This window comes from Dermacentor andersoni, chromosome 7, assembly GCF_023375885.2.
Source record: "Dermacentor andersoni chromosome 7, qqDerAnde1_hic_scaffold, whole genome shotgun sequence".
In the NCBI taxonomy this organism is placed as follows: Eukaryota; Metazoa; Arthropoda; class Arachnida; order Ixodida; family Ixodidae; genus Dermacentor; species Dermacentor andersoni.
This window is the reverse complement of record NC_092820.1, coordinates 15,214,913-15,240,297: the sequence shown is the minus strand read 5'-3', so window position 1 is coordinate 15,240,297 and position 25,385 is coordinate 15,214,913. Positions and strand designations below refer to the sequence as shown.

Below are 25,385 nucleotides of genomic sequence, written 5' to 3'. Positions count from 1 at the left end.
CTAGTGGTCACACAATCTGTTAGCTGATACAAGCATTGAAAAAAAAAAAAGATGTGAAATGAGGTTAATAGACAGTGTTTTATTTTCTTCATTCTTTTCTCTAAAACTAAAAAGTTTTGTGTGTAAAGGATGTTGCACTTTGCAACCTATCTTTCTTGCATTACCCAACGACAATTTGTCGTTAAGTAATGCCAGACAGTGCCAGGTGACACCAGGTTACCAGGTAATGTAAGTTACGCGCCAGACACTTTAGGTAACATGTCTCGCATGTGATGCATGCACTGGCATGACATTTAAGGTCAGTGCATGTGTCACGCACCAGACACACTATTGAAGTGAATGAGGCTGGCTGCCCATGTGAGCATTTGCCTGTTCGGCGACTCGTCTGTCATCTCTTTTTATTTTACTTAATGTAGCTCTGGTTTCTTTGGCTGTTGATGTAATTTTGCATTCCTGCTGCACTTTGACGCGGCACCCCTGCACTATTGAAACACAGCAAGATGAGAAATTTTTTTAGACAGTCTGCTTGACAGTCTGGACTGCATTTTCTGATGCAGTTAGTGAAAAACATCTCCGCCATTGTGCCACAGATAGTTTGGCATGTACTTGGCATGTACTGAATTTTACTGGGTCATGTTTGTGATGGTTTCTCTGACTCCCAACATTATTGTAACTTATTTCTTACTTTTCGGGGTACCTTTTGGGCATGCTGACCACACAAGGCATTGTAATGCAGTAAACGAAATACACGTCCGGCGTTGTGGCGCAGTTAGTTTGGCTTGGACTGAATCTTGCTGACAAATATTGTGATGCTTTTTAAGACCTTCTTTCTGTACTCACACTTGTCGAAAATGCGACGAGTGATCGCCAGGAGCGATATAGGGAAGTGTGTTGCTTGTGCCGGCAGAAGGCACAATAAATAATGCCGAAGAGCTCAATAACCAGTAACTTGTACCTGGAAAATTGCATCTTATGAATGACTAAAAACATGCTTTGTACCCACGAATGCCCCCACAGGGGCGTCTGCATGAGCAGGCGTTTGATGTGTTGCGACACCAAGTACCCAAGCACATGAGGGTGGGACCCTCCTGCATCTCACCATGTGCGGCTTAGCCGTGTCCTGTGAAAAGGGGATCCTGGGGGTTATGCCGGCCCTGAGTGTTGGAACCTTAAGGCCCCTTGACAGAAGCAACACACCCCTTTGGCCTCGGCTTCACAAAGACGGCACCCCTGAACTGACCTACCTAGAGGAAATCGGTAGTTGCCTTTTCCTGTCTCTCTCTCCCTCCAACCTTCGTCTTTCTCTCGCTTTCCATCTTTCCTGTCTCCTACTCAATTCTTTATTACTTCCGATCTTCCAGGCAGCTAGGGTTAACCTTGTGTGAGTAGCCAACCTAGGTTATGTCATATTTGGTTATAGTGGCTGTGTACAGCTGGCATTGGCAGGGCTTGTGTAAACACAAATCCTGTCATGTCCCCCTTTTGGGTTCCATGGATGGTAGCTGGCACCGCTGCCGAAAACTCCATATTACTAATGGCTAGCTCTTTCCACTGACTTCCTGATTGCCCTCAGAAACGAGGGTGCATAGAACATGTTTTTCAATTTCGTGGCAAGAAATTGCAATATTTCCCCCAATTCCATGTAATTCATTCTGAAAACCATGAAAAAATGATGAGAATGATCTCACCCTTGCTCGTGTCAAAATGTTTCACCGAAGCTCTTGGCGCAGGATACAAAGCATCGAAAACCTTCCTAAAGTAGTGTCATTCGGGGAAATCCCAATGAAAATATCCCCGCACCGAACTATGAACACCAGCCATAGTGTTGTCTCCAACAATGACCTGATGGAGCTAACAGAACCTGAACTGTTGGAAGGCTGGATGATCAATGTTAAAAAAATTATGCTAAGGCGCGATGGCAAGGAGATAAAACCAAGCATCTAGTACTCACTTTTTGTTCAAGCATCCTGCCTGAGACACTCGAGGCTGGCTATATAAAGCTACAGGTCAGGCTGTATGTTCCAAATCCTTTTCAATGCTTCAAATGCCAGCATTTCGGCCCCAGTTCCTAGAACTGCCGAGGCCAGTAGACATGTGCAAAATGTAGTTCCGGTGGCGATGCCTCTGAAACATGCGAAAACGCTCCAGACTGCATTAATTGTGATGTTGAACATGCCGCATACTTGCGGTCATGCCTGTCTTGGAAGAAAGAAAAATAATCATAATCAAAGTAAAGGAAAATATTACGTTTAAAGAGGCTCGTAGGCGGGTGGCATATCTGATAACGAACAGCTTTGCCAAAGTGCTGCTTCAGAGGGCGGTGCCACAACGGCTCTCGGCGGCTTTCCAGCCCACACGCAGTGAGCCGGCGGTGACGCCATCTGCCCCCTTGGCAGCTGCAGCTAGCACTGCTCTGCCACCCCAGCAGAAGGGCCCATTGACCTCCGGGCTGGTGGCCTCAAAGGTCTCTTCCAAAGTGTCAAGGCCTTCAGGTCAAGCACAGCGCTCGGAAGAGCGCGTGTCCAGCGCCTTGCAAGAGACGATGGACACAACCACCAGCCAGATGGCACCACCAGCACCTAAGGAGCGGCGAGATTCTTGCGATCGCTCCAAAAAAGACAAAGCTTGCGTCATGGCACTTGGAAAAAGCCTTTGAGCTAATCTTCATCTCTTAAACACACAGCACAAGACACTTTTATTATCATAATGGAGACACAAGTACTACAATTGAATGTTAGAGGATTTATTCATAACCTTGACGATATTAGAGAACTCCTACACAAACGTAATGCAGTTTTGCTGTGTGTTCAAGAGACACATGTGAAACCTATGAAGACAAATGTTCCTCAAAATTACACAATCTTCCGAAAAGACCGTGACGAGGCTAATGCCTCTGGCAGTGTAGCAATAGTAGGCAACAAGCCTGTATCTTGCCGACACGTTTCCCTTGCGCCTTGAGGCAGTGCCATTCTTTTTAATAAGTTAGTCACTGTATGTACCATTTATATACTCCCCAACCATCATCCCGAAAAAACGGTCTTTTATAACCTCATTGATTAGCTTCCCGAGCCTTACATATTCATGGGAGATTTTAATGGTCCTACATGATGTGGGAGGCTCAAGATGCGACGCAAGAGGTTGACTCATTGAAAACTTCATTTTAAACTCCGGTGTGTGCCTCTTCAATAAGAAGGAACCAACATACTACAATCCTCACCATAATTCATGCTCATCAGTAGACCTGCCGAGCGGCTCCCCTTCTACCTTCCCTGATAACCCTTTCAGGGTCGATTTTTTTCACCATACGCGACTGCCCGGGGTCGACTTTTTTTATTGCAGATTTACATTCTTCAGAGCGACCTATTTCGAAAAAATTTACCGTAAATTTCTAGGGTAATCGTAAAGCGAGAAGAACAAATATTTTGCGTTGATATATATGTGCTATTTATTCATGAAAAATAGCAATAAAAGAAGGAAATAAAGTTATGAGAATTAAAAATTTGATGCATTGTTATACATATATAGTTGAAGGTTGGAAATCAGATGTCTTTGTCATCTTTTATGTATAGTATTGTTTAGGATGTGTCATTTATTTTCTATGCTGTTTGTAAGAGCGAATTGCCTTTGTAGTGTCGCCCATTCATCACTTTCACGCATTTCACCTTTAGACGCAGTTTTCCTATAAAGTTTAAATAGAAAAATTACACATGCTTGTAATTTTGTCAGATGATGTCTGGCGGAGCTTCATATGGAAACTACTGCTGTTTACCTGGTGCCACAGCAATGGAACAACACACAAGAAGCCTGAAAAGAGCATTTTTATAGAGCAAAATAAACATTTCCCCATTTCACAAGGCTTGATGGTCTACTTTATGAAATTGCATATTGCACAAAAGACAGCTTCGATGAAGGCTTGTAAGTATTCTGCATCAAGACAGCGCACGGTTGAGAAGTAAAGCAAAAACAAATGCTGCACTGATCAGCGCAGCCAGTTTAGCGTGTACCAGCTAGCGTTCAAAATGCGTGCACCCGAAACCGAAACCATCGTTCAGGTGTTCACACTATCTGCTCTGTCCACTACAGTCAAATCGGCCGCTGGGCTCTATGGGAGTGTCCGCTCTTGTTGAATTTCTTTCTCTATGCTACAACCATGAGAGCAAAAGCTAAAGAACATGTAAAGAAAAAAATAACAAAGAAATAAAGTCCCAGTGTTCGTGATCACTGGTAAAAGGGCTTAAGGTGCACAACATGAACTACATCGGGTCGCAAGCAACGCCGCTGTGATTGTGTAATGCCATCTGGCATGACCACGTAGTCCAGTGTGCCAATATGTCAGATGATCTTGTAGGGTTCAAAATACCATTGCAAAAGTTTATCACTAAGTCCTTGCCATTGTAAGACTAACCGGTCTGGTATTCCACATAGCGTCATCAAAGATTTTAGTGCTGGCTGTCTGTCCTCTGCTGGTTCTTGATGCTCAGGCGGGTGAGTTGTCAGACTTCTCTGGTGCATTGAATATAGGTGGCAACATAGAGGTTGTCTGTCGTTGATGGGCGGCAACACGGTGTTGAGTGTTGTCACCAGGTTTCTTCCATAAACCAGCTTGAATGGCACCATCCGGGTTGTCTCTTGCACTGCCGTGTTGTAAGCAAATGTCACGTACTGAAGTCTTGAATCCCATGTCCTGTGTTCGACGTCTATATACATTGCTAACATCTCAGCGAGCGTCTTGTTCAGGTGTGTGTTACACCATTCATCTGAGGTTGGCAGGCAGTTGTCCTTTGGTGTCTAAATAAGCTCAGCTGTAAAAGTCATTTATCTGTCAGTGGTGAGGACTTCTGGCACACCACGTCGGAACAAGATGTTCTCAACGAATTTTGCTACTTTTGCTGCACTACCTTTGGAGAAGGCTTTCATTTTAGTGTAGCAGGTAAGGTAGTCGATGGCCATGATGGTCCACTTGTTTCCAGATGTTGACATCAGAAAGGGCCCCAACAAGTCCATCCTGATCTGCTGAAATGGTTGGTGAGGAGGCTCGATTTGCTACAACAATCCCGCTGGCCTTGTTGGTGGTGTCTTGTGTCGCTGGAAGTCTTGGCACGTCTTCACATAATTGGCGACATCAATGTTCAAGCGTCGCCAGAAATACTTCTGAATCCTTGCGAGAGTATGGGGAAAAGCGAGGTGCCTTGGCATTAGGTCATCTTGAATGGCCTAGAGAACCTCTGACCACAGGGCTGAAGACACAACCAGAAGGTAGTTGGCGTGAATTGGCAAGAAATTTGTGAAAAATTCTTGACCGCTCTTCAACTGCAGATTGTATATTTTTAGACTTTTCAAAAGCGTTTGACAAACTGTGCCATAACCTTCTAATGTTTAAGCTGCATCAAATTAACATTGATCCCAGACTGCTTGCATGGATTGAATGCTTTCTTTCTAACCGTTCACAGTTTGTCTTTGCTAATAACTCAAGCTCACAACCGAGCAGAGTACAGTCCGGCGTACCTCAAGGGTCGGTACTTGGTCCCCTCCTTTTTTTTAATTTGCATAAATGATCTACCCTCTTGTGTTTCCTCTAACATTCATTTATTCGCCGATGATTGCATAATCTACAGGGAAATAATATGTGACACTGATATATCTTCTCTTCAATCTGACCTTAACGCTATTTCTACTTGGTGCCAGTCATGGTCAATGGAATTAAATATAAGAAATGTATATTTTTGCACGTGTCCAGAACTTCTAACCAGCTTCCTTCTTACTGTGTTAATGATGTACCCTTAGACCCTGTTTCATCCTACAAATATCTTGGTGTCCATATTACTAGAAATCTCTCGTGGTCTATAGACCTCAGACTCTGCCCAGGCGGCGCTGCGGAAAAACCCATCACCAGCGCCCCCATCGCAGCCTTGGCATGAACTGAGTAGTGCAAGGAGAGCTGTCCGCAAGCGAAGGTGCATAGGCCACAATGGACCCTTCTCTTTCGTTTGTGTTGAGGTACAGTTTCCTAAAAATCAAGGACCTGGAAAGCTTCTTCCGCCCATCCACGCTACGGAAAGGAAGCGCAGCAGGGCTAAGTACGTGTATAATATAAAATAAAGTCTCAAGTGTTATTTCGGCGTGCTGCAACTCGCAAGTACAGAGAGCATCAGGTCTGTTTATAGGCATATCAGCATAAAAATCTAAGCATTTCAAATTGGTTCATATTGAATATGTCCTGAACACAAGACTTAAATATCTCCTATATCTTTATGTATTTTATAGTAATGTTTTGTCTCGCAATTATTTACAGAGTAAATCCTTTCATAGCCTTTTCCAGGATAGCAAACAGAAAACGTCTTCCAAGGCAGCAAACAGCGCGCGATCATAACGAAAGTAAGCTTCCTACAGTGCCTACGCGCTGCATCTTTCTTTCTCGCAGGAGCTACAGAATCGCTCAGTACCTTAATTTGAACATTTCGCAGACCCTTCGAGCAACAAGCGCGCACAAATAAATGTAAATAAACGCGAAATATTTTTCTTTACACACGTGCGTTACTTTGCAATTACACATCCAGTGCTGCTACAGCAACTTTATTGCTCACATTTGACAAACGCAGTTGAACAGGCTCAGCCCATTGCGAAGCGTGCTTGTTGTATCGGCGCAGAACATACAAAATACCGAAAGTAGAAATGAGCTCGCGATACAACGATGCTCTAAAACAGGATTTTGAATTCATAAACGAACCAAAATGTTTGGTTAAACTGACCTGCCAAATCTCTCCATTCCACTTGTTGAGATATCGATAGCACTTGAGCAGGATGGTTCGCAACGTTGTTTTTTCTGTTACCAGCGAAGTGGCGGCTGCAGAGTCTTGAGTTTTTGCTTGGTTACCACGGTCCTCCGTCAGGGCTATGCAACACAATTACAGAAGAACAAAATTGTCGCACTTTCTCATGCAAGTAATCCGATTACCCAACAGGCTGAACGGCCCGTATCCAGCGCTCTCGCCTTTCCCCTTCATACGATGGCGATGGAAATCGGCAAAACTGAACGCTGTTATTCCGTCCTTCACGTTCATGGCAATTTACAACACAACAGTAGCGTCGATTGCGGCATTTCTTCGTAGTGCGCGGAGCTATCCTGGTTGCCGTCGTTTCCGCCATCAGTCTGAAGAGTGAGCCAGCAAGCGCGGCCCGTCCGACTATCTTAGAAATCCATAGCTCTCTGTCTGGGTGTTAAATGTACAAAACACTCGCAATATGAACCAAAATCTAGTTAAATCGTTGTTTCGCAGTCGCTAGCTGCATAGGCAACTTAGCAAGAGAGTCGGGCATCGCACTACTCAATTACTGCCTCTTCGCACCGGCAGGTGGCACTACGCGTCTCGCAAAACTCCAGAGTGTGACGTCCATGCACGGTTCTTACGTAATTAAAAACGCTAACCGCATGCTGGGATACCCAAAACGCAATTTCACTAAGGTACCGTTTTCCCTAAAATTAATGCTTTACAAGTCACTAGTTCGCTCAAAGCTTGAGTACTCCGGAGCAGTTTGGGATCCCTTTCAGAAAAACCTAATTCACTCATTAGAAATGGTACAAAATAACTCTGCTCGTTTGATTTTTTTCTAATTATAACCGAACTGCCAGCACTTCTGTAATGAAATTAAACCTTGATTTGCCATCTTTAGCCTCTCGCCGTAAAGGCCTTAGACTTTCACTTTTTCATAAGATACTTCACCATCCTTCACTTCGCGATGAACTTATCTCCCCTCCTCACTACATTTCATCAAGGTTAGATCACAATAACAAAGTTGGAATTTCATTATGCCAAACCAATGTCATGTCTCATTCATTCCTTCCGCGTACATCTGCTGAGTGGAATCGCCTACCTGCCTCAGCCGCTACTCTTGTTGACCATCAGCACTTCATGGCAGTATTAGATAACATTGTATAAACAGGAACATTTAATTCGTGCTATTGTGCTACCAATTGTATCACTGTTTTTTATCACTGTTTTTACCAGAACACTGTATTACTGCAGTGAATGCACCGTATTTCATTTTATTGACCAGCACTCCAGGAACACTAAGATAACATTGTATATAACCAAGAGCCATCTATTTCTGTACTATTAACCATTTTGCTCCACTGTACTTTTTTTCTGTATTTGATGTAACCAGTCCCCTCTTTAATGCCCCTGGCCCTGAGGGTACACGAAATAAATAAAAAGACGTCATTTTGCAATGAAAATGAAGGCAATCTGTGCTTAAATATCCTTGGGACAAAGTCAGTCTTCTCTTCTAAGAACTCAACAAGGCTTCTTAGCTCCGGGTCTGTTCACCACTGTTCGGTAAAGCCGTTGGCACTTGCTTATTGTCCCTAAGAAGGAGTCGCTCTCCTGGTCGTCCTACGGCGGTGGGTCAATAGATGCACGGGTGAGGCAGTGTACATCAGAATGTCTTTGTCTGAACTTGTACATCATGGTGATGTAGTATTCTTGTAGTTGGAAGTTCCACCAAGCTAGGTGTCCTGAAGGGTCCTTTTACTCTTTCCCTACTATGGGGAAAATAAGTGTTTTTTGTAGGTTTTGCCAGACTTTTTTTTTTTTAATTACTGCCCTCAATATCTTATGGGACACATAAACAAAAGGCAAATGAATGCACTTTTCATGCATAAAAGTTTCTTAACTAGATGTATGCCATAAAAAAGATATAAATTGCCAAAATTAAGATTGTGGGATAAAATTGAATGGTGTTTGTAAAAACAAGCTTGTGTCTACCGTAATTACTCTCATAATGATCACAATTTTTTGACAAAAAGATTGACACAAATTCAAGGGTGCGATCATTGCACGAATCATTGCGCGGGATGAAAAAAACAAAGTTTTTTTCATCCCGTGTTTTCTGCAGAATGACAACAGTCAACAAATAGGCGGCTGCCGCTGTATGTAGTGCGGGACAGCAAAACAAAAATGGTGGCTGGCGAAGCAAGCTGAACGCACCGAACGCGGTTGTTCTTCTCATGAGTACATTACGTGCATTGAAACAGTTTCTTTCGTATAAGTAATGAATTATATCGTTAATATTGGCAAGTTTGCGGCAATAACGTAGTCATGTCCACTTTGAGGGGACAGGAACAGATGGGTGCGCTTAGCTGCCATTGACAGAAACACATGGCAGGCATGCTGCGAAAACTGCAGCATTTGTCTTCACTACTATCCTAATGCGGCATGTTTCCACTAAGGGTGGGCGAATACCTTAGCTGTGTCACAAGCGTCGGCGTACGAATAGGGTACACTTCTAACGTATTAGTGTAAATGTGGCTGCTATGGTTGCCGCTCGCGGTTTGTTGCGTGCCCACGAGTGCAGACGAGAAGAATCGAAAGGTGTCTTTTTTGTTGTTGTTGACCACAACCATTATAAAGCCTACACATAATAAAGGCAACTTTGGTTGCAGCTTTTCTTTTGTCATGGAAGTGCGGAAAATGATGAAAGGAATGAAATGGTGCATCTGCTTAAGAATGTTTGGTGCGTGCAGACCGCTTGGTTTGTCTTGAAGAGTCGTTCGCATAGCATTCGACAGATGGTAAGCGCGAGCATCATTAGCCAGACTTGGCAAACGATATGTCACTGCGGCAAGTTTGGGGTGCGATCATTACACGGAAAATTAGAAGAAAATCGAATTTTGATGACAAAATTCAGGGGTGCGATCATTACGCGAGTGCAATCATTATGCGAGTAAATACGCTACTAAGAAAAAAATGAACAAAAAATGATGAAATATACAAAATGTATCGCCATATAATTGGCACTATATCTGAAAATAAAAATAAAAATTTTGAATTGAACAGTTATTCCACTACGAAAATTCAAGTGCAAGCACTAGGATGGCGTGCTGGGCTGTGGCAGTCGATGTTCCTTGCTGGCTTGCGTCGTCGTTGGTCTCAGATTCAAAGTCCGACAAAAAGTTGGCGCCCTCAGACTCAGTGCTGCTCAGTCCATCAATAAAATCGACCGCAGACATAGTGGAATCAAGAGATCTGCAATCTTTCAAAGCACACATACCACTCCTGGTGGCGGCCATTTTTGCTTTCTGCTTTGACGATCGCCAAACTTTGGAGTGCGTTAAAAAATTAACACCTAATGGGGAAAAAGCGAACTGCTTAGAAAAAAAAATACAGTTCTCCTCCTTCACTTCCTAGGTGCAGAGTCGCTGAGTGGCGCAGAAGGTCATGAAAACGGCATTTCAAGTGGTCGATAGTGGGCAGCCATTTTTGCTTTATACTTTGACGAGTGCGAAAACTTCGAAGCGCATTAAAAAATCACTGTCTGGGGGGAAAAAGCGAACTGCTTAGGAAACAAAAGAATAGTTCTCTCTCTTCACGTCCGATAGCGCAGTGTGTCCGTGAGCGGCACAGAAAGTCTTGAAACCGGCGATTCAAACCATAGTTAGCAGGCTGACAATGCCTAATGGGTTGCGGCATAGAAAGAGTTACGTTGACTAGGCACCACAGTGCATGACTGTTGCTTAAGGCAATGGCCTGCCATATAGGTAAGGCTGAAATTTCGTTATAGCCCAGATAATGGCAAGACATTCCTTTTCTGTCGTTGAATAATTTGCTTCCACTTTCGACAGCCTTCATACCTTGGTGGAAAAGTAGCGCACTGAGAAGGACAAGGCGAAGACACACGTGAATAGACGACGCTGCTATGCTATATTGTCGCTATTCTTGTGCGGCTTCAGCTTGTCCTTGTCAGTGCGCTGCTTCACCACCAAGGGGTATGATGATTAACCACCAACTAGCCCAATTTTCCGTATTACTGACTTTTGACAGCGACTGGCTAGCATAAGACCCTTTCAAGTGCATGTTTTCTCTGGACTAGGACAGTGCCGAGGCCTATGCTGCTTGCATTGTTGGGGATTTTAGTATCGGCACTGGTGGTGACTGCAGGCGTCGTTCTAGTTATTCAAATGGCTCTACTTGGAGTGTTTCCCTTAAACTTAAACTTGATGTTGGATTTCGTGAGAAGAGTCAGAGTTGTGGTGATGTGAGAAAAGTTCTTGACAAAGTGTCTATAGTAGGCAGACAGACCAAAAAGCTGCCTTCTTGTCGACGGGCTGCAGAAATTTTGTAATGGCAGCTGTTTTCTGCGGATTAAGAAGGACTCCAGACTTGCTGATGACATGGCCCAGGAATGGAAGGTTTTTGTAAGCAAAGTGGCATCTCTCTGGCTTCAGGTCAGCCCACGACTTGATGGCCTCTAGTATTGTCGCAAGGTGCCTAAGGTGATAATCAAAACTTTAGGCAAGAATGCCGACATCATCAAGATAGACTTAACAGGTCTGCCATTTCAAGCCATTCAATCACGTGTCCATTACAAGGTAGAAATTTGTGGGTGCCAAGCAAAGACCAAAGGTGTTTGCTTGGCACCCACAAATCCCACTTAGTTACATAAATGCCAAAGCTTTACTCAGTTCAGCAATTCATTAGTTACTTATCATTGCTGGCATGACTAGTACTTTTAACAAATTTTATGACAAGAATAACTCGCCCAAAAATAAAATGAACAATTTTGCTTCACTTTAAATAGTTGGGCAAGTTCATTAATACATGCTTATTCAAAGAAAAAGTTTTTCAAACCTGGCTTCCGATGTAAAAAAAAAAATTGTTTTGGTGTGGCTTTTTACCATAAGCAGAAAAATAATAATTGGCGAAGTGCAGTGGTTCTAATTATCAATGGTGCAGTTGTTCCTTTTTTATTGAAAATTATAAGTTGAAAAATATTTTGGATGAGCGTCATGGGCAAACTCTAGCAGCTAGCTTAGCTGGCATTGCTGGTACAGATGCAGTTTTCCCTTCTTTTTACCTGGTTGTGTGTTCGTATGCAGAGATGCTGGAGGAGCAGCTGGCCCACTGGCCTGGTGGCTGCCCACCGCTGGTGTTGGAGGCCAACGCAGGGCCTGGCTTGCTGAGCCGACGCCTGATTGAAGGGGACCGCGTGGCATCACACCTGCGCCTGTTCGAGCACCGCGAATGCTTCCTGCCACAGCTCCAGGTGGGTGAAGGGGGAGCTAACCCTAAAGGTAGCCTTATTCTTTAGCCACTTTGGAGGATCTCACATATGACCCAAATTGTCTACTAGCTTGAGCCACTAGGTACAGTTGCAGCTGCACCTAGTGCGCTCGCTGCAGTCTTGCCTAGCAGACTACATAGGCCAATGTGTATGTTCTTCAATAGACTGAAGCAGTGTTTGAGTATCCACTAGTTTGTATTCCATTGCAAACTTGACTTGCAGTGCATACGTAGACAAGGGGACAGTAAGAATGGTGAAGACAAGTGCTGGCTTCCAAATGAATTTTTGTTTCAAATTACAAGCATATGTTACCAAGATACGAAGACAAAAGCGCCCTCTCCAAAACGCGAAGCCAACATTAGCAAGCACTCAGAATTCAAACGAACCACAACTGCCCTCTTAAGATGATCGAGAGCACATTTGCGATCCCAAGAAAGCAAGTTAATGAAATTAGTAATCTGTTAATGCAATTAACGGCTTGCTGACCGAGTCACCCTCAGCGATTGCTGCTGCTTCAATGATAAGTCTAGTGTTTTTATTAGGATGCCTAGCTAGGATACTGCTCCTTTCAAAGAACGGAACACAGCCACATTGTGCACAATCGACTCCAAGAAGCCCTTCTTGCCCTTTCCCACTTTATTGCTATGTTCGTGTAATATAACATTTAGACATCTACCTGTGTGTCCTACATAAGACAGACCGTATTGCAGGGGTATCTTGTAAACTACACTTCTGCAGCTTATCGATGCTGACAGTAGCGAACGAGCAAGTCAGGCGAGCAGGGGTGTGATTGTGCAAACAGCTCACTTTTCCATTCATTCTGTGGCCCTCTCCTGATTCGTTGGCGCGTGCAGGACCGCAAAATGCGCACACGTCGTGTTCCTGTCAGTCATTTGAAAACCGAATGTCGTCTGCTAGCGGGGAGCAGTCGACAAGGTCATTCGCTTTGATGAATGAATGGCTGTTGTGCTAGTTGCAGGCGATGCGCCTGTCATCTGTTCCTAATGTTGTCGCTCGCCCAACATGGGTGGCTCTGGCATGGGTCCCGTTTTTCTAGATTAAAACACGCTCTGCCATAGCAGAATGTTAGCGATGGTAATTATTGAAAAACAATTGTAATCACAGTGTAAGTAAAAGTTGTGCCTGCATTGTGATAAATGTAAATGGTGTTCTTCTTTTTTTGTACATGTTGAATGATTGAGTGCATTTGTCGAGAATGGACTCCATGTCATTTCACGTTGTGCTCTTGTAACCGCTTTTGGCTTACAAGTGGCAGATGACACCCTTCGTGTCTGCTCCATTGAACATAAGCTCACCACTGCTTATCATCCACAGACGAGTGGATTGACTGAGCACCTGAACCGAATGCTGAGATGCTGGCCATGTATGTTTCACCTGGTCACTGTGACTGGGACAGCACGTTACCATTTGTTACCTTCGCGTATAATTCATCATGGCATGACACTGCTGGATATTCACTGTTTTATTTACTGTTTGGCTGACATTGTGCATTGCCATTCGATACTCTCCTTCCGTCAGCTCATCACTCACCTACTGCATATGCCAGTGACATTGTTGCTTGAGCCTGTGCATCTTGTCAGCTTGCCCACGACCGACTCTGTGCTTTGCAAAAATCCCAAAAGTCCCGTTACGACAGTGGACACAGAAGTGTGCACTTCACACCTGGTTCTCTGGTCCTCCTATGGTTGCTGTGTTACTGCGTTGGCCTATCAGAGAAGCTCCTCCCACATTACATCGGGCCCTACAATGTGCTACATCAACTCGGTGACATCAGTTACGAGATTATACCCCTGGACCCTGCTTCTTCGACCTCCTTTGCTACCAACTGATGATCACGTTTCCCTGCTGATACCATGTTGCCCTTCTAGCTCCTCACCTTCGTAGCAAGCACCAGGACGGTGCTTCCGCCGCCGAAGGCGGATGTTACATAGTGATCGATACGTGGATGAGCGCGAGCTTTGGCAGAGCGGTGAAGACGACGATGAGGACGCTTGCACGTGGGTCTGATCAGACATCTTCTCTTGCCCTAGCTTTCTTTGTAAATATTTTGTAAATATATCCTTCACCTACATCTCGCCTCCATCACAATAATATGTATATATAGGTGCTGTCAGCGATGGAGATGAAGAGAGAGAAGACGATGACATTCGGTGGTGTTTGCATGGTTTGGTAGCTATCCTGAGTGACATCCGAAGCGTCCTATATATACCCTCTAAATACACGTCTTTTCTTCCCCATAACATTTTGGTGGAGAGTGTGGGTTCTTCAACACTCAAGACGGGTCTACTCAGCGGATGCTCCTTGGCTCCATCTGCCATGCCTACTCAAAATGATGATAGTACTTCAGGCACTTCACCAACCGTGCCCAAACCGACTACCACCGACTGCCATCTTGGGCTCATACAAACACGTGACCTGCGTATATTTTCTGGTGACGACAATACTGAAGTCGAACACTGGCTGCAAATGTACGAATGGGCAAGCGGACTAAACAACTCACACCATGCACTCATGCAAGCCAACATAATATTTTACCTTGCAGGCACGGCACAAGTTTGATTTACAAACAAGAAATCACGACTTGGGATGTGTGTAGACAGAAGCTCACCGATTTGTTTGGCAAGCCAATAGGACGTTGTTGTGATGCTCAGAAAACACTTGCATGCCAGGTTCAAACCTGCACCGAGTCGTACTTTACATATATTCAAGAAGTTATAGCGCTCTGCCGCAAAATCGATGAAAATAAGCTGGAAGCCGATAAGGTCGCCCACATCCTCACGGGTACAGTGGACAACGCATTTACCCTTCTCATTTACAAAGACTTCTCCACAGTTCAGGACGTCATGAATGAATGCTGGCGCTTTAAAGAAGCGAAAAGTCGTATTGCACACCAGTTTTCATGCCTCTCCAACAGGCCTTCGACATCTACGTGCGAGGACATCCGCCTACTACCTGTTCCTTTTGCACCAGAGAATATAGTGCATATTGTCCGACGGGAGATTGAAGCTGCCTTACCTGTTTAACACCTGCGTGCCTGCCCGATTCTCACACATTTTCCCTCATCCAAACCATTGTATGGCAAGAACTAGCCAACGTGAGACAGCAGTCGCTTTGTTTAGTCAACACACCGGACTACCGGCCACCTGTCACCTGATCCATATCGACGCTCGTATGCTCATTCTCGTTACACCAACTCGGCTGCATGGTGCACCTCAGATTATAGGCTTATCTGCTTCAGCTGTGGACGAGTTGCCGATATTTCCTGCCATTGCCGCACTCTGTGGAATTCACAACCTCGCCATGCATACTCAACTTTTCGATGTCCAGCTGACAGTTCTCGCATGCCGACACACGTTCAAGATGATCCTGCTCCGCCCTTATCGCCTCCATAACAGAGCCGCTCTCTATTGTCATCACGATGCCAGTCCCGGTCACCCCAGCCCCGTTGCTTTCCTTTTCCCACCTATCCCCACTGCTCCTTGGAAAACTAACAAGTGCAGCTCCGAGAGGTGAGCATGCCATGACGACCCAACCCGATATTCCTTTTTGCACACTACCTGGACATCCCAAATTCATCAACATAGACGTGGACGGTACACCTGCAATAGCTCTCATTGACACCTGCGCCCACATATCATTTATGAGCTGCATCCTCGGTGCTCGTCTAAACAAAGCTTTCACCCCCGCTCTGATCACTGTAGACCGCGTAGCTGATGGTGCACTTCTGATTTTTACTGGGATGTGTACTGCCATTGTTACTGTTGCTGGATGCCTTACTTCTGTTTTGTTTTATGTTTTGGAACAGTGCCCACATGAAATAATCTTGGAACTAGATTTCCTGTCTGTATGTTCAGCCCTTATTGACTGTTCTGCTGGCATTGTTCAACTCGCCCTGCCATATGTCGTTGAGCATTCTGATCCAAAGCCTAGTCGACTATGCACTGCTGAATGCATTTGCCTGCCCCTTCTTGCTGTGACATTCATAGACGTCATTCCCAATTTACCACTCGCCAATGATGAATACATCGTGTCATTCAATTCAACTCTGACATTCTCTGTTCGTACAATGTCACGTTCCCACACACGGTCATCTGTATAAAGAAAAGTACTGCATGTCTCCCAGTTGTGAATTTCAGCCTATATCCTCAAGTGCTGCCTCAGGGTATACCTCTTGCAACCATTGCACCACCCTGCCACTGTAATATTTCCGCTTTGACTTCTAATGCACTGTCACCTACCAGTCCCAATTCAGATCATGCAACTGTGTTAGAAAGCGTGACAAAAATGATCGCCTCTGACCTTCTGGCTCCCCACAGGAACGCGAGCCGTTGCCTTCTTGCATCATACTGGGACATATTTGATCTCAATGGCCGACCACTGGGCCAGACATCCATTGTGAAGCATCACATAAACACTGGCGATGCAAGCCCGATCGGCAAATTAAGACTCTTCTGCACTCTTAATGCAAATATGGCATTGCTATTTTCGCTGATGCCTCACGCACGATTTCTTTGCGACTGCTCCTTGTTTTGCTATCTTGAAGTACCTTTTAAATTCCCTGCCTTCACGAAATAGAACCAGTTGGAAGTCTGCGCTTTCTGTGTGCGTCTATGTTTCAGTTCACGTCCTGTCTTTTTCGTGCTGCTTAAAATTTTGCATAACCAGCTGTGTAGTTTGTGTACACGATGAGTAAAAATAGTATCACGATATCATCGAGAGATGCTCAAGAGACGAGCCACCACGAGAATGACAATGAAGTGGGTCTGTGCCCTTGGTGCGAGCAAGTGTCGGCCTGGCTGTCTGGCTCCAGTGTAAGTAGCCTGTAAATAGCCTCTTTCGTCTGTGTCTTTCCACACATAACATTCTGGTGGAGGTTAGCGATCTTTGTCCTCGCCACGGAACTCCGAAGTGGCCGGTACATGGAGCTTGTCACCATGCCTCCCGGTGACAAGACCGCCTCTGCAACGGCTTTGGGTTATTCGACTGCTTCAATCGTCACGGTGGCCCAACATCGCGACCCTGGTGTGTTCTCTGACGTTGACGAATGGCTCAAGCTCTATGAACACGTCAGTGCTAATAACAGTGGGGACCCACCGATTATGCTCGCCAATGTCATCTTTTATCTCGGTGGCACCTCACACGTGTGGCACCAAATGCATGATGTCGAGATAACCACTTGGGACAGTTTCAAAGAAAAGCTACGGGAACTGTTCGGCGACCCCATTGGGTGCAAGGTTGCCACGAGAAAGGCTCATGCTTCTCGTGTTCAGACATCTACAGAGCCGTACATTTCATACATCCTCGACATCTTAGCTCTATGCAGCAAAGCTGACGATGCTATGCCTGAAGCAGATAAAGTGGCACATGTGCTAAAAGGCATCGCCGATGACGCTTTCAATTTACTTGTTTTCGGCAACGTCTCGACTATCGATGTCATCATAAAAGAATGCCGTCGCCTTAAACAAGCTCAGAGTCGCCGTATCACAGACCACATCACGCAGCCACCCAACACTGCTGCTATGTTGACATGTGAGGGTCAACTGCGTCAGACCACCAACTGTGACGACGTAACCCGTATTGTTCGTCGCAAGCTCGAGGCCGCCTATTCGCCAGCTTTCTTTGCGATGCCTCCCAATCCGCCAGCAACCATGATTGCGATTATTCAGGCCGTCGTCAGACAAGAATTTGAGAACATGGGTCTGTACTCCGTGTGTTTAGCGTCTCAACCCAGCATTCCCCAGTTCTCTAGCGGCCCTCCTCATCCCTGGCAATCCTTTTCTGCCACATCTCGCTGCAACCCGTCTGAATGGCATACCCCTGATGACAGGCCGATCTGCTTCCACTGCTGTCGCATCGGCCACGTCGCTCGTCACTGCCGCAACCGATGGCCACCATCTCCTTCGACATACGGCACCACTTATTCATGCACCTTTGGACCTTTCGTTCCCTATGCCACCTGCCATGAACCCACTGCCGCTGATGCTCCTGCTCTGAACCTTCGCTATAACTGCACGCCCTCACCTCAACGCCATCAGTCTCATTCGCCCCAACCCCATCGCTTCTCTTCGCCACCTATTGCTTCCCGGATCCAGCCAGAAAACTATTCACTGCAGCTTCTGGAGGTGAAGCTGCATTGTCGACCCTGCCCTCAAATCCTCTGCTCACGTTACCTATGAACGAAAACCTTCTTGACGTTGACAGCTATCCTGTCACTGCACTCATTGATACAGGAACACATCTTTCTGCTATGAGTGCTGCCTTCCGACGACGATTGAAAAAGCTCCTCACCCCAGCTTCGGCACGTGTCAGCGTTGTGGATGGCAGTAATGTGCCTATCGTCGGCATGTGTACAGCACGTGTCAGCATCGCCGGCCGCCACACTCTTGTCCTCTTTACCGTGATTGCTGATTGCCCCTACTACCTAATTCTTGGCCTCAATTTTCTCTCCGCACATTCTGCTCTTATTGACTGCTCTGCCAGTACCCTTTGCCTTGAGTTGCCGATTCTTGCAGAACCTTCTGAATGGTTGCGACGGACCTGTCGCAACCATTTCAGCACAGGCTGAAGACCTTTGTCAAGTATTATTGTCCTACCGAGATATTTTCGACTTCGATGATCGCCCTTTAGCCCAGACGCTCATGGTCAAGCATCGAATTCTTACTGGCGATGTTACGCCTATTCCCCGACAACCGTATCAAGTTTCTGCATCGGAACGCTGAGTAATTCAGAGTGAAGTGAACAAAATGCTAGATAAAAACATCATTGTGCCTTCTAGTCTCTGGGCGTCACCTGTAGTGTTGGTTAAGAAGAAGGATGGCACGTGGCGCTTCAGTGTAGACTACCGTCATCTGAACAGCATTACTAAGAAGGACGTCTACCCGCTCCCACGTATAGACGATGCCCTTGACTGCCTCCACTATTCCAGCTATTTCTCTTCTATTGATCTTCATTCTGGATACTGGCAGATTGCTGTTGACGATATGGACAGAGAAAAAAAAAACGTGTTCATCACACCTGATGGCCTACACCAATTTAAGGTAATGCCATTTGGATTATGCAACGCCCCTGCCACCTTTGAGCGTATGATGGACTCCTTGCTCCGAGGTTTCAAATGGCCCACATGTCTCTGCTACCTCGATGACGTCATCGTCCTCTCGCCAACGTTCAACACTCACCTTGAGCGTCTAACAACTATACTTCATGTATTTCGAAAGGCGAAACTGCAACTTAACTCATCCAAATGTCGTTTTGGCCGCCGCCAAATTACTGTTGTGGGCCACCTCATTGATGCTTCAAGAGTACAGCCTGATCCCAACAAAACTCGCGCTGTCCGAGACTTTCCGGTTCAGAAGACAGCCGCAGACGTCCGAAGTTTTGTAGGACTATGCTTGTACTTTCGTCGTTTTGTACTAGATTTTGGGACAATTGCTAGACCCTTCAGTAATTGTTTGAAGCAAGGCGTACAATTCTCGTGGGGCACTTCAGAAGCCGCCGCCTTCTCTCGTCTCGTCACTCTTCTAACCTCACCACCCATTCTCGCCCACTTCGACCCTGATGCTCCTACAGAATTGTGTATAGATGCCAGCGGTCATGGCGTAGGTGCCGTCTTAGCCCAGCGTCAGCGTGGCCAGGATCGCGTTATTGCTTAAGCGAGCACCATCGGAGTGCAACTATTGCATTACGAAATGAGAATGCCTTGCTGTTGTCTGGGTGGTTGCCAAGTTCCGTCCTTACCTTTACTGTCGCCCTTTTTCCGTAGTCACTGACCGTCATGCTCTCTGCTGGCTCTCATCGCTAATTGATCCTACAGGCCGGCTTGGTCGATGGGCTTTGAGGCTACAAGAATTTTCATATCCCGTGGTCTACAAGTCTGGCCACCTACACCAAGACGCTGACTGCTTGTCGCGTTACCCTGTTGACGACCCTGACTCCTCCAATATTACCAGTGCTGCTTGCGTATTCTCTGTATCACAGCTGCTTCATTTTGCCGACGAGCAACGTTGTGACGCCTGCATCAGAGCACTCATTGACTGTTTTGAACACTCTCCAGCCGATGACACTCTACGCCTCTTCGTCCTCCGCGACGGTACTCTGTACCATCGTAACCTTCATCCGGACGGCTCTGAGTTCCTACTTGTCATACCTGAACACCTCCGCTCAACCGTTCGAGAAGAGCTTCACGACGCACCAACGGCAGGACACCTCGCCGTATCTCAAACCTATTACCGTGTACGTCACCGTTTTTTCTGGCCAGGCCTTGCCCGTTCCGTACGACGTTACGTCGCCGCTTGTGAACTTTGCCAACGACGCAAGAAGCCTTCCCAGCTCCCCTCTGGTTACCTGCAGCCGCTCGACATTCCTGCCGAGCCCTTCCATCGTGTTGGCTTAGACCTTCTCGGCCCATTTCCTGAATCTACATCAGGAAACAAGTGGGTTGCAGTCGCGGCTGACTACACGACTCGCTACGCCGTAACCCGCGCTCTGCCGACCAGTTGAGCAACTGATGTTGCGGACTTCCTTCTACATGATATCATTTTGGTGCATGGTCTATTGCTAACAGACCGTGGCCGTATGTTTTTGGCCAAATTCATTGACGACATCATGCGTGCCTGCTCAATACGGCATAAATTTACCACCTCCTACCACCCTCAAACGAACGGTCTCACTGAGCATTTGAACCACACCCTTTCGCACATGCTATCGACATACGTTTCAGATGTTCACCGTGACGAACCTGGCTCTACCTTACATTACCTTTGCGTACAACTCTTCCCGTTTCGAAATTGCTGGCTTGTCCCCGTTTTACCTCTTGCATGGCTGAGAACTGACGCTACCACTAGACACTGTGCTTCCATCCACCACACCTTCAACTAGCGATAATGCCCGTGATGCAATCGCCCGTGCTGACCATGCTCGCCAACTTGTGCGTGCTCATCTACAAGTGTCTCAAGACAAACAAAAGCAATGCTACATCCTCCGTCACCGTGATGTCCATTTTGTGCCCAGCACCCTCGTGTTGCTTTGGTCACCATTGCGTAAAGTTGGCCTTTGTGAAAAACCTTTGGCCTTTGCTGTTACACGGGCCCATATCGCGTGCTCCGCCAAGTGACCGATGTCACCTATGAAATCGTTCTAGCCATGCCCACAAAGTCCTTCACTGTGACAACCAGTGACATTGTCCACGTCCCCTGACTCAAGCCCTGCAACTCTCCACGCGCCTTGCATATTTAGCAACACCGTGACGGCGCTTTGGTGCAGGGGAGTAGTATTACGATATCATAGAGAGATGCTCAAGAGACAAGCTGCCGCGAGAATGACGAAGTTTGCATGTGCTCTTGGCGCGAGCGAGTGTCGGCCTGGCTGTGTGGCTCCAGTGGAAATAGCCTGTAAATAGCCTCTTTCGTCTGTCTTTCCACGCATAACAATGTGTAAGCTGCTTCGACAGCTAACCCTTCTCTACAAATGTTCGTGCTCCAAGACGGTATCTTATGTTGTTAGAACATGCACCCTGATGAACCTGAACTGTTTCTTGTCCTTCCTAGGCACTTGTGCCAGACCGTCCTCGTGCAGTTGCACGATATTCCCGCCTCTGGTCATTTAGGAGTTTCAAAAACCTATGACCTTGTTGTGACTCTCGTTTTGTGCAGCGCACGGTTTTGTATGCTGTGCACAAGGACACATGACTACCGGTATAATTCATTGCTACACGAATACTGAGGCAGACAAGCGGATCTCAGAGCATGATCGTGCGCTGGGATGTGGTGGAAAATGGCATAGTTTTGGTACCTGCGTACAAGACTGCATGACCATGGGAACATGCAGACGAAACGGAAATGCATCTCTCTCTTTGGTGTGAAGTAAAACAAGACACTAGCAGATATTCCGTCTGTGCTTTATTGATCCTCTAAATTTCAATACATCAATTCGAGCAACAGATTACACAAACAGATGTTGCCTTGAATAATTCTCGAAATCATGTGTCTCGATGATTGACCTCACACTGCAGACACGAGTACGTAGGTGCAGGGACATGAGTACGTCATTGTCCAGCTTGGAGCGCGGTTGCCGCGAGAGGAAGTGAAAACGGCCTTCCGATTGAAATTTCAGACCTTTCCGTGGCGTGTAGCAATGTAATACTTTGCGAACATGATTGTTAGCTCTCATTGTTTGCTCTGCGCTTCTCAGCTCAAATGGCCAGACCTGGTGAGGGGCCTTTTAAATTACCTATGTAGAAGCTTGCCTAACTCACCTTCTAATGTAAGGAAATTATCCTACCTAACCTTTGTTCATCCGAAACTACAATTTTCTCCATCCACACACCAAGATTATCATATGTGCGTGTTGGAAGCTGTTCACAATAGGGCATCCGCATTCATCGCACATCAATCTTTCCAGCATTACCCATGTGCATTGGAACCCCATTCATACGTTTTTCACAAGACTGGGAAAAAAAGATGTAACAGCTGGAAAATCACAACAGTGAGGAAAGCTCTGAAAATGAATGAAAACAGTACAGCTTTATTTATTTATTTATTTATTCAACATACCCCCAAAGGCCCTCATTATGAGGGTACTACATGGGGGGGGGGGGGGGGGCGATCACAGGCACTGGTAATAGTTTGTACATACTAAAAACAAGAGAATGTAACAGAAGTAATAATACAGTGAAACATAGGTAATATACAAGATTATTAGGTCACAATTATTACAGAGAAAGCATTAGTACATATTAGGAGGACATAAATCAAATGCAATGAAAAACCCCAACGAACATCAAAAACACAGTAAAAGCCCCCAAAAATAATAAGATTAGTCGGTAAGGCGTGAGCGAATTAAAGGTTGAAACTTAGTCAACTCTGGTTCCGTGGCAATGACTGATGGTAAGGCGTTCCATTCAGTTATTGTACGTGGTAAGAACGAATATGATAATGGGATGACTGGCAGTTAATGTGTTTGACTTTGTATGGATGGTCGTGGCGTGGAAAAATAACTGGTGGTGACTGAAAGAAATCATTGTGAAGTGATGGATGGTGATAAAGCTTATGGAAAAGTGCTAGGCGGGAAATTTTACGGCGAAGTGCTAAGTTGTCCAACTTGGCTTTATTTTTTAACGAGGTGACGCTGGTGTAACGCGAATAATCTGAAAATATAAATCGCGCAGCACGGTTCTGCAAGGCTTCGATGTTGCTGATGATATAAGTTTGTTCGGGATCCCAGATGGCAGACGCGTATTCTAGTTTAGGACGGATTAATGTTGTGTATGCTAGTTTTTTAACATGCATTGGGGCTTCTCTTAAGGTATGTTTAATAAGCCCGAGAGTTCGGTTTGAAGAGGCAAGGGTAAGATTAATATGATTATTCCACGATAAGTTGGACTGAAGATTGATGCCAAGGTACTTGTAAGTAGTTGCGAGTTCCACAGCGTTGTTATTAAGGGAGTAAGTGGTTGGAATTCGTGGCCTATTGGTGAAAGACATCAGTTTAGTTTTGGAAATATTTAATGGCATTAACCAATCAGAACACCATGCACTTATTCCGTCCACGTCAGTTTGTAGTAAATGGCAATCAGTGTTACTTGTTACACATCGATAAACTAAACGATCGTCAGCAAATAGTCTGATTTTGGATGACACGCAACTGGGTAAATCATTAATATAAATTAGAAAGAGTAAAGGTCTAAGTACGCTGCCTTGTGGAACGCCAGACGTAACATCAGCATAACATGAGTTGGAATTGTTAACTGATGTCAACTGTATTCTAGATGAGAGAAAATCGATGATCCATGCAATCCACGCAATGGTGATCCAGCTTTGAGTTGAAACAATTTATTTCCGTAAAATGAGCTTAGGACTTTAAAAAATCAAAAATTGAGGATTGCCATTTTTTTTCGCTCGCTGGAAAGCACAATGCATTTCTCAATAGCCCAAAAAGCTGCATTGCTGTCAGCATTGCTTTGGGGTGTGACGATATACCTGTGAAAGAGGTCCAGAGCCATGACGGCTTCTCCAAAGCTTGCATCTACCAACTCCCCGGAATCTTGTGGCTCATCACCATCATTGCATTCAGCGGCTTCACTAGCGACCGACTTCGCAACGATCTCGGCAATGCTCTGGCACTGCGACTGTCATATGTAAGAGGCATGGGGCACAAAAAAGAAAAGACAATGTGCGCCGACCGGTCTGAACGGCACGAGCCCTCGAGGCGCGTGACCCGTGGTGTGATCGGAGGAGAAGCTGCGCCAAGGTGGCATTATCGACGTGGCTCTGGGCCAAGGAGGTTGGAGCGCCAGCTTCGCACTGGCGACGGGAGTCCTGGAAGTTCGGACGGGCCCGTGGCGCTGGCAACCCAGGGTGTAGCCGTCGACCTCGGCGACGTTCAAGCGAGAGCTCCCTGGACCTGCTGCAGCCTCCCACGTCAGTGCCGGGCACTCCAGGAATCGGGTCCCCCTTCTTCGGCAGAACAGCACGGACGATAGCCCCCGGGGCTTCTCGTCGGCACACGGAGAGGTAGCGGCGGAGCCCAGTGTTAGGCCTAGCCAGTCGGGGCGCCGGCATCCGAGACGGAGGAGCTGGCCAGCCGATACCTAGGAAGCAAAACTTGCGGAGTCGGCGGGAGCACCGACTGGAATCAACAGCCGACGCACATCGGACTTGGAGTGACGTGCGCCAATGGAACCTTGTAAAAGCGTTCTTTTTTGGTAGCGTGCAGCCATAGGCCAGGGTTGCCGGACTTTCGTGCGGAACGCGCTAAGGACGCACGTAGGCGAAGACATTGGCGAAGATAAAGACCACGACCTACTGAACTCCAGACCTGCACAGATCTCCCTCCTCCAGCACGCCTGATCTAGTTCGCCCCCTTTTGCCGCAAGGGAAAGAACGTACGAGCAGAGTGGCGCTAGTTATAACCTGTTCGCTGTCGTCTGCTTCTGCGATCTGTTCAGCGCTTGTCTTGCCACTTCGGCAGGCACAATACGCTTGTATTGGCGGTAAATGAATAAATTCACACATATACAAAAGAAAACATATTTGTGAATGCTTTGCATTTAAATAGAGAAACTAGAAGAGGAGGAGCGGTGCAAGAAGTGTAAACAGCGAGCATAGGTGGCAGATGCAATGCTAGATCGACGGCATAAATTTTCCTTTCCTAGCCTCCGTAAGAGACTGGAAAATTGTTTAAAAGGATTCATAGGATAATCTAGCTTTTTTTAGTTGATCACAGATAGCCTAATGTCGTAGATGACATTAGGATTTACTGCTGTGTGCGGTAGTGAAAGGCAGATGATCTGGTAAAAGTATAGTAAAAGTATT

The 25,385-nt window shown here is 46.0% G+C and overlaps 1 protein-coding gene across 2 annotated transcripts in view; it reads left to right on the top strand.

Annotated features, from left to right (window-relative positions):
- The window catches only part of mtTFB2 (mitochondrial transcription factor B2), a 190,736-nt gene that overhangs the window by 20,946 nt on the left and 144,405 nt on the right, over positions 1 to 25,385 (top strand). For both annotated transcript variants that reach the window (XM_050182377.3, XM_050182376.3), the window contains exon 3: positions 11,873 to 12,039. In XM_050182377.3, the coding sequence (XP_050038334.1) occupies positions 11,873 to 12,039 (167 nt within the window). The remainder of the gene's footprint in view (positions 1 to 11,872; positions 12,040 to 25,385) is intronic.